Here is a 10,938-nt window from a genome sequence, read left to right as displayed (position 1 = left end):
AACAGCTTACACAATAATTACTTTGTAAAATAAATTAAATCATCATAATTCGCATTCACACAAAATTTAAATTAAAAACAATCACACTTTTTAGCTTAATCTAGTTTGTTTTCTTTAAAGCAACTTTTCGGCATCAACAGAAACTTCTAGTAACCACCACAAGTTTGCATGCACAATTTGTAACTAGAAAAGTTGTTATCATTGCCATCACAACCGCCAAACTTGAATTCACGACATTCCTTTGCAACTGGGTCATAACTCCACCTTGGAATTAAAGCTCTGCAAACACCTTTCCGAGCTGGCATCTTACAAAAATTCTCCGGCTGATGACGAGCTGATGTCCTAGGTGCAATATCATCCAAATCCATTTCCTCAAACAGGTCACTCATTTCATCATAAAGATCAAGAGGTTTTGCTTGTGTAAACTCAGTGATGGCCAAAATCACAGTGCACAATGCGATGGATACCGTTAAATATTGTTTGCTATTCATTTTGAAGTGAATATAAATTTATGTGTGATGAGACTTTTTAGTTTTGAACTTCACTTGATCGTAGCTGATCGTACTCTGATGGCTTGACTTACTGCTAAGCCGGTTTTATATATACATCAGCCCAAAAGTGTTGTTTGGTTAAAAACGAAAGACACAAAGTCTGGAAGTTTCTCATCATCATCATCTGGTAAAACCACTCCGACACGCACGACAAACAAAACGCAAAAAGAGTGACGTTCAGTCCGCGTAGTTTTATGACGTTTCGTCGGTTAGTGTTTACATGCGGGCCGCCAGGGAAAACACTCACAACACGACCCCAATGCGTGAATGGCAAGCTCTAAACTCTTGCTGCATGCAGACTTGCAGGTAAACCACTCAGAGGCGTTTATGGCCTTCAGCTTGACGGATGATGTCAAGCTTTTGAAATCTGCAGTCTTCGTGGAAATTGATGCACATTTTCGAAGTGCATCGACCGAAGTTGACATTGTGATCCGCCGCGTGTCGACCGCCTGCAGAAATCCTCTGGATAGTAAATAACAAGACCAATTAAATATGCGCTTCTGTGGGCTGGTACTTCACACGAAGCCGCCACGCCAAGCTTTGGGACCGGCTATCACCATTTTTCATTTTATTATTTCTATACACAAAGCCATCGGGAAAGCACACATCAATTTAATGAGGTAACCAACAGGTTGAAGCTGCTGATGCCTATTACCATATCAATGTGTCATATGGAAATAAAATGACAGGCAAAAAAAGATAAAGGTTCAATTACCTATTTATATCGACCCATATGAGCGATTTATTTTTTTTTTTATGTTGTTGACATTTTTTAATTAAATGAATAATTAGTTTAATTGAATTGATGTGGTGGGTATCTTTTACCAGTCGTTGGGGGGGCATTTAATAAATAATTAACGCATTTATGCTCTATTTGTTGGTGGATGTTGTGGATGAGAGATGAGAGAGAGGGTGTTAGTTTTTGTGTTCTGGTGGACAAAAAGGATGCATTTAAGGATGAAATTATGGTAATGTTGCATTAATCTGTTTTTACACATGTGGTAGAATTTTTCTTCAGCCAAAAAATTGCATCAAAAAATGTTTATTTGTTTATGATTAAAGGGCAGGACAGACACAGAGCATTTAAATTAATTGGATGGATGAATGGAGTTTCATGACATTTAGATGAAACGTTACATTTTTTGTTTGTTTGTTTTTCTGTTTCGTATTTTTTTTATTACAACTCATTATTTTTTTTATGATTGAGTGTTTATGGAAGTTTTAAAATAAATTGTTGATTATTTATGCTTATGATAACTTTAAGTGACAGGTTTCAGTAAATTATTATTATATCGTGAATATGTAGGCACTCACATATTTATTTGAGTTTTATTTTAAAAATTGATTTATCAATTTTATTTTTTTCTGGTATTTTATTGGTTTTAGGTATAAATTAGATTTTATGTTTTGTGAGGTATTGTTGGGCGCCACTTTTTTTTTTTGTGAATTTTTTGTTTGAATTTTTAATTCCGGTTTATTGTTGTGAGTTGAGAGTATTTTGGCTGTTGGAATCCGGTTTGGGTTTTTATTTGTTAGTTTTTTTTTAATATTTGCGAATTCAATTCATGCGGAAATCAACAAAAAAAAAAAAAAACAGTAGGTACATAAATAGCTATTATTTAAATGCATGATTGGAAAAAAAAATTTAAATTTTTAATTTTGGAAACATTAAACAAAATTAAATTTAGAATAACCTACATTTATATAGAAATGTACCTACATGTATAAAAAAAAACATTTTTTTTAAGTCTAAAAAGTAGTTTAATAGATTTTTTTGATAATAGCAATTAGAAATAAATAGCAATTAAAAAAAAAATCGAAAATGAATCTAATTTCAATGAATTAATGTAGCATATCAAATTTTTGTTTTCAATTTATCAGGGCAAATAAAGCGCAAACAAAATTAAACATGCTAAAACAAAACAACTGGCTTTAAAGTTTAAAGTGATTGAAATTTTATAAACTTTTTTTTTCAAACAAATAATTTTTTTCTATGAATATTATTTGTTTTTTTGCATGCGATATACATAATGTTTGTAGGTACCATGGGGCAAGTTAAGGATTCGTAAAAAAAAAATCGACATGAAGGAAATAGGAAAGTGCATTTTTTTTTTTCAAAAACACCCGTTTTTTAATACGATTTTTAATAAAATTTTTGTATGAGATTTCACAAATAAGATTCAACTTTTGAAACAAAAAAAAAAATAAATATTTTTTGAACAGTTATTAACGGTACCTGCCATAGAACCGGTTTTTTGGTTTTTGAATATCTTGTACCTACACGACTAACCCGATTTCAACTAAAATTTTTATTCAAAAGCGTAATATAAATTTTCAAAAAAACACATTTTTGGATTTAAAAAAAAATACTTCAAAATTTTTTTTTTCAAAAATCAATTTTTTGAAAACGGATAAGTTTTCTTACCCAAACATATATAATCCAGTCAAATAAGGGTTTCACCTCGGAATGAATGCTAACAGAAATTTTTTTTGCTCATTATCTTCGTTTTGGCATTCTATAACATATCTCAAAAGTCTAGAAAAATCTCATGTCCGCAAGTCGCGATTTTCACGATCAAAGCGCGAAATGGAGATTTTCGAAATTAGAAATAATAGACAATAATAGACAATGGTCTTATATAAATATATGATTTATGATATCAGGGTATTTTTTAATGCTGTTTCCAAAAAATCTAAAATCAAGACAATCTGACGTCTCTGAAAAAGTCCTAATTTTGGAAGTTAAACTAAATTAGATACAGACTTAAAAAAAGGTATAAGAAAACTTTAAATTTGTATACCTATGTATACCAATATAAGCGGCATGATTTAAAGGTATTTTTTAACACTTATTCCAACAAAACTCACAATAAGTCAACCTGAACACCCCTAAAAAGTAATGCACCTTATTCATGTTGATCTGACACAAATATCTGAAGAATTGTTTTTTAATTTTTTAAAATCTGCAACCAGGAAAATTAGGACTTGCGGATATGACATTTTTATAAGATTTTTGACATAGGTAAGTTATAGAATATCCAAAAAAAGATAGAAACAAAAAAATTAGCCTATTAGCACTAATTCCAAGATTGTACCAGGATGGTTTTTAGTGCATATAAAAATTTTCCCTTTTCTCAAAAAATACCAATTTTTCATAGATACGAATGTTTTTTTCATTGCTTTGTTTTGATTCTTAATGATAATAGATATGAAAATCTTCATACCAAATTTGGTCCCTCTACCATAACTTTTAAGGGTTTTTCGGTAGTAAGTTTGCAACTGTTATAATAATATGGGTTGACAGATGAAAAACTGGTATAACTTTTTTCAGAGACGTCAGATTGTCTTGATTTTAGATTTTTTTGGCATCAACATTAAAAAATACCTCGAAGACATGTATCATATGTGTATATAATACCATTGTCTATTATTGCTAATTTTGAAAATCTCCTTTCGCGCTTTGACCTTGAAAATCGCGACTTGCGGACATTAGATTTTTCTAGACTTTTGAGGTATGTTATAGAATGCCAAAACGAAGATATAGAGCAAAAAAAATTTCTATTAGCATTCATTCCGAGATTTACCCCTTTTTTCACCTTATTTTACTGTATTAATTATGGAATTAACAAGTGCATTAATTTAAATATTCTAAGTCAGCATTTAAAAATAAAATACCAATGTATTTAAAAAATAACAACAATATTGTATTAAAAAATAAGTTTCAATAAATCTGAGTTTGAATTTCAAAACGGATAAGTGAAATATTTTGAAATATCGTTTTTAAGTGTTAGTTAATTATTTCTTCAAAATGGCATTACAATTTTTTTTTTTTGAAAATGATACAAAATTTTTATATATGTACCTACAACACATTATTTTTTTTGTAATTCCTTTTTATATTCTTTTTTATATTCCTTTTTATATAAGATCGCAGACTTTGTTTTGAAGTAGCGGTGAGAACTTAACTAAGTGTGTGCCAATATTTGAAGGTGTAATTATTATTCTCATATATTTTTCAAAACTCTTATTTACGTGGTTAGAAAGTAAACCCTGCAAAACATCAATGCCTGTTCAAAAATGTTGTTTTCTAGTTAAGAAAGTTGAGTATAGACCAATGTCTGAGTAAGAATAGGTTTATATTACAAATTGAGCACTGTTTTTCACCAATTTCTAAAACATGCAACCCCAATCTAGAAGAATATTATTTATTATTATACCAATATTTATTTGGAACCCCAATGCAAAGAAGTGGCAATTTAGCAAAAAAACTATTCCCAACCGATTTAAACTCTGTACAAAGTTAAGATGTTGACCAAAGTATATAGATGTGATATAATTGAAAACGATAATATTGATTTATTGTTTTCGATACTCGATCAAATACTCTTTTAAAACCTTTTCTAAGAAGGGTAATTCCTAACAAGAACAACAACAAAAACACAGAATTTTTCTTTGTTTGTTTTTATCTTTTCACTATATGAGGAATAATTTTGAGAAATTCCCTAGTGAAAGAATTTCAATTTGTGTGATTCTTTTCAACTATTTTCCTATTCACACACCCCGACTAAATCGTAAACTACATGATTCCAATAAATTGGAAAATATTGCTGCAGACCTCGGCTGCATGACAAGCCACATGAAATGGATACTACCGCACCACCTGAAGATACGACACTTCGCTGTCTCCATGAAGATAAATGTCCCCCCGAACGACACCCAACGACAGACAAAAAAAAAAAAACGAGAACAAACGCACAAATTTCCTCAATCGCAATATCACAATCGCAAAACGGACTCGGAACGGAAACTTTCTAAATCAGCGAGAAAATTCGAAAACTTAAGACCCCGAATGATTTATAAACACATGTCCACCACTACAGAATGACTGTAGCAAGTTTTAGAAGAATATGCAACCTCTGTTCTATCCATCCTGCACCTATTCACTTGTGGTGAAGCTAAGAATCCACATTCCCATCACCACCCGCCGAGGCACGGTGAAATAAAAGAAAAACAAAACGAAGAAGGAAAATCATCATTTGCCACCACTTTGCTCCTTCTGTATCCTTTCTTCCTTTATTTTTTTTTGCAGGAGTCATCAGGGGAATACACTCATCATGTAATAGTTTTTCAGCTCGAAAGGATCTTAGATATATATATATTTTTTTTTGTCGAGTATGGGATGTGTCTGTTGCTTCAGATGGTTTAGTACCTGTGCCGTACTAAAACTGGAAAAATTATGGCCGAAATGAGAATTTAATCGAAATACGTGTGCAAAATGAAAATTTTCGGTTTCGGTTCGGTTTGGTTTCTCCCTGTGCTGTTCTGTGCCGTGTGGTGGGAGTAAAGGATCCTTCATGAATTTTTGAAGAAGTCATCGTCAGGAAAGATATCACCTTTGGTCCGTTTTTGCTGCAGACACATAGAGACACAGAGAGTCAGACTCTTAATGTTGCAGCAAACCAGTCAAGATATACCAAAAAGAGAGAGGGATGGGACATATTCCCAAATGATGCAGTTAAATTGTTTATTTCAAATGTAACGACACTGCAAGGATGACGTCTTGGCGTGTCTTCTTCTAGGTTTTGCTGATGCTTTTTGGCCTCGAAAGATTTTGCTATACCTATATCTTCAGTGCAACATAAAGACAGAATTATTGTTTATTCTCTTTTTTTTGTTCAAATGGAATTTTTGTGGTAGAAAAATGTTATTTACCTAAGTTCGTTTTCCGTAAAATGATACAACGAAGGTTACTATGCACTAAAATTTCATACAATATAAATTAAGACTTTTATTATTTGAAGCCGATTAAGCAGTACAAAATACGGAAAACGTGGAAGTTTATATAGCTTTCTTCAATGTGAAAAAGTACCTAAATAATAATTATAAATCTAATGATACATGTTGAATTTTGCTTCAAGGTTTTTTTCTTGTGAAAATTAAGTTAACCAGTTGGCTGTTTCTCAGATTTTACATTATACAACACCTTACAAGCTATGGCACTCGTTTTTGAACATCAATTTTGATGTTGTTTGGCAGCACGTTATAAGCAAATGTAATATTTTCAATAAGGTTCTTGTTCCACAAAAAATATATTTTATATCATATTACTGGGCTTTACAGGCAAGTTGAAACAAAAAAGCCGAGCACCGAACTTTATATATTCAAAATCAAAGAAATAATTTTATTCTGAAATATGTTCGGAAGCTAATTCTTGCATTCGATTGTTTTTTTTTTTCGTTGGCTACATTCTTAAAAACTCTTCAAAAAAAAAAACATATTCTTTTGCTCGCTCCAAAAAGCTTCCACTACAATAGTTTACTAAAAAAAATTTTGTTTCCTATTTTGATAGATTTGATCCCACTGAATATGAAAATTGCATCGAAAAATAATAATAAAATAATAAAATAATTTAAATTAACCGAATAAAATATTCGTTATTGGATTACAAAACCACATTCGTTTTTGGATCCTTACAACAGAAACATCGAAGTTATCACTAAAATAATTTCATATAAAATTTGGTATTTTTTTTATAGAAAACACAATTTCTTCGAATTATTTTTTTAACAGTAGAATTAAAAAAAAGGGAGCTGTTAGAATATTTCTAACTGCCTTATCGAGTTCAATACACCAAAACCTTCAAAAAAGTTTTACTAATTGTTTTCAACAACAAATCATTTTTAACCTAAAAGTAGTAAAAAAAGGTTGGTTTTTGCATTTTTTAGCACTAATATATTAAAAACGGGAGCAGAATAAATTTTTCTGACTTTAAATTCGAAATCAGCATACTGAAAAGCACGGCAAAAAAAAAATTAATTAAATAAAATAAAGTTCGCTGCTCAGCTCTTTCGTTTATACGAGGCCTAGTTTTGCTTGCTAAATTGACTTTTCTTTATAGACCATAGATATTTAAATAATGATTTTCCAAATAATAGCGAATTCATTCATTCGCATTCTAACAAGCGATATAAAGACTAGGGACACACATGCGATTTTGGTCGCGCGATTATTAAGTCGCAAAAATGGATCACAAAGATTTCAATGCCTGTAAACACATATCGTTGTGATCTATTTTGCGACTGAATAATCGCGCGACCAAAATCGCATGAGTATTCTTAGTCTAAATCACCTCATTGGAGCATTATAAACTTATTGCCCAAGTAGCAATTTAGCTTTCATAAGGGTCAATGCAAGCTATTTTTTGGCTTGCATTAGAAGAAGGACAGGTCTTATACAAATCATTTTGGCGCATTTTACCGAAATTGCATAGGACTTTCCTTCACAGGTAATAGCTTGTGACAAACAGTTTTAAATTGCCTTACGGATGTCTTCCTGCAGAGGGTTTATCTAATGCACGAACCGGATTACTTGCGTAGAATGTTATAATAAGGCCTTATAGAAGTTGTTATAAGATGTTGAATTTATGCATACAAAAAAGAATTTATTGAATTTTATTTCATTATTTTTGTTTTCTTTTGTTTTTTTTTTCTATTTTGTTTTTTCTCCTATTTTGGACATTCCACTGCTTTTTCTGTTGTTCTGACTTCTGAGATGATGAGAATATTATTTTCATTGAAAAAGAACACATTTTTTTATTTTCACATGGCCCGGCCAAGTATTGATCCCACGTACCTCTGCATACCAAGCCAGCACCTTACCAGTAGACCATTCTCGAATATTAAAGATGAGTGGAAAATTGGGAGCTAATTGAAGCCTCGCACATTAAAATGCAATGTTTTTTTTTAATGCGTTACAAACACTGCATATCTGCAGGATTAAATCTTTGCATACTTACAGGTGAAAAACATTGCATACTTTAAAGATAATAACATTGCATACTTAAAAGAACCTCTTGGAGCAGGACTTATAGAGGCCTTCTGTCACTTGAAAATAGGATTCTTCCTTAGAACAACGGTTTGAAAAGGTCTTACAAATGCCTTCTTTAACTAAAATTTACAAAGCTTCGTCTAAACACTTCTAGATAGTCTTAAGGAGACCTCCTATCTTTCCAAAATGGTTGACTTGGCACTTGGGTAATCAAGCTTATGTCAAAAAAGCTTTGAAGACGACTTAAACATTTGTATAGGTACGAGAATAGAATTTTTGATCATAGTGCGGACGTGGTGCGGCGAATTTTTCATATAAAAAAAAAATGAAATGGTGCGGAATTAGTGCGGCGGTGGTGCGGCGCAATTTTCCACCACACGGAAAATGCGGCGGTCAAAAAGCCGTGCGGCGGAATTCTATTTTTACTCAGTTAAGCAGATACAGATCAGTTTTGCATAGGTGTGTTATTAAAAAACAAACTTATTATTCGAGCAGCAGAACCCCCCTTCTGTAACTTAGGACAGGTCTTAGGTATAACACGCACTTTTTAAATTCGTTGAAAAGTTAAAACAATATTTCTCAGCTTATCGATTTGATATTATAGAGCGTAGGTGCAGAAGGCAGTCCAGACAATTTTCTATCTGCATTTATGTATAGGTACATTTCAATAAAAACGAATGTTCATTGTTACTAAACTCAAAACATCAACTTATTCGAAAAGTAAATCACGGTAAGAATTAAATTAGTAAGAAAATTAAATTTCGGTTAAATACACCCACACACACAGGTACTTTTTACACATATCCATGACAAAAACCTAACCAAGTTATACGTTTAACTTTGTTAAAAAAAATATCTATCCAAAGTTAAATTAACACTTAACAAAGTTAACTATAAACTTATAAACACCAAGTTGTACATCTTTATAAAGTCTTTTATTTGTTTTGTCTTGTTTTTTTTTTCCTCTATGCACGTACCTACTATGTATCTTGCCACATTCTAAATGGCAACTCAAAGCACAACAAGGAAATTATATTGTTGTAAGAGAAACGACTTTTACAACGAGAGAAGGATTGGCAAAAACCAAAGGCAGAGTTTACAATTGAAAATAGATTTACAGATATTTAATATAATACAACATCCTTTTTGGCAGTGTCATCGTCAATATAAAACCACCAACCACATACTCACATACATTCATACAATGTCTTTTGCTTTAGACAAGGACAACTCAGTTTACACATCCAACAAGGACGTGAATCAAAAACGGAAGAATATATACGGTACGTGGGTATAGTGAAAAGTTTGTATTTTATACGGGATGGTTAGGGTGAGGGGTTGAGGATACGATGATTCCAAAAGATATTGCAAAAATGTGAAACGATGATGATACGAAAGGCAAACGGGCAAACCTGTTGATTCACCATGAGAACGATGGTGTGGTTACATGTATCACACAAAAGTTGAACACAAAACACTGTGATATACGATGATGCTCTCCAACTCAAAAAACTCAACCTCCGCACAGACTACCAAGAAGCTTAATATATGCGAGCCTAAAGTTCAGGGATGTATTTGTTCTTAATAATCCTTTTAATCAAAAAAATAAAACCAACTTCTATGGATCGAAACTTGGATTTAGGGTTTTCTCATGGATTCTATAGTCAGAACTGGAATAAAATGGGACCACACAGAATTATCGTAATTGTTTCACCCAATCCAAAATTAAAAAAAAAAAATGCAGACGAATTGATAACCTCCTCAAGTCAGTAGGTTAAAAACTTTGAAAAGGCATCATCAAGTTTACCAATTAATATCTTGTAAAATCTTGAAAACATAAATTAAATTTGTGGCAATTTGTTAAATTTACTCCACCCTGTAAAAGTGAGCCAAATACACTTAATGCAGAATTGCAGAGCAGTCGTGTAAAGAAGTAGGAATTTTTAACCTTCTAAGGGGTCAGTTAAAGCTATCATTAAAATTCATCATTGAAACAAATCAGTGGAGTGGTTTTTGACAAGTCAGTTATTGAAAAATTTACATAATTGAAAAGCCCTGTCAGTGATATTTACTACTAGAGTTGATCATTGAAATATTGAGAACAGAAAGACATTAGAACATCGTCAGTGAACCAATTTGTGTTCCAAATATGGAAACGAAAATCAGCTGTTCATTGAAATCAATTCCAATCAGTGACATCAATTTCAGTGAAATGATAAAATTGTATTTTAAGAAAGATTTAAATCAAAATCAATAATTATTTTTTTAAGTAAGAATATTCTATGTACATAGGTATATCTTATTATCTTAATGCTGATACCTCTTATAACCATTTTTGTTTGCTTCTCTAGCTTAAAATCGCAAATGAAAAATTTCAATTATTCATTTGAATGATAGCTATGACTGGCCCCTAACAATAAAAATTGGGTCAAGTTATGATTTACACGTTGCGATTTGCAAATTTTGTAATTTACTACTTTCGAATGCGATTTATTAGTTTTGAACCCATTTAATAGTTAAAGTTCCAGGTACGAATTTCGGTATGATTTACAAGCTTGAG

General features: G+C 31.6%; 1 protein-coding gene across 1 annotated transcript; it reads right to left on the bottom strand.

The window, feature by feature from the left end:
• Positions 1–146: 146 nt before the first annotated feature.
• Positions 147–491, bottom strand: LOC129911776 (kunitz-type serine protease inhibitor textilinin-3). The gene has a single exon (XM_055989694.1). It carries the CDS (start codon positions 489–491, stop codon positions 147–149), a length of 345 nt encoding a protein of 114 aa, XP_055845669.1.
• Positions 492–10,938: the final 10,447 nt, after the last annotated feature.

Source organism: Episyrphus balteatus, chromosome 1, assembly GCF_945859705.1.
Source record: "Episyrphus balteatus chromosome 1, idEpiBalt1.1, whole genome shotgun sequence".
In the NCBI taxonomy this organism is placed as follows: domain Eukaryota; kingdom Metazoa; phylum Arthropoda; class Insecta; order Diptera; family Syrphidae; genus Episyrphus; species Episyrphus balteatus.
This window is presented reverse-complemented; position numbering and strand designations above follow the sequence as displayed.

Coding starts and splice junctions, on each gene's coding strand:
- LOC129911776 (XM_055989694.1), bottom strand. CDS start 491: ATGAATAGCAAACAATATTTAACGGTATCCATCGCATTGTGCACTGTG.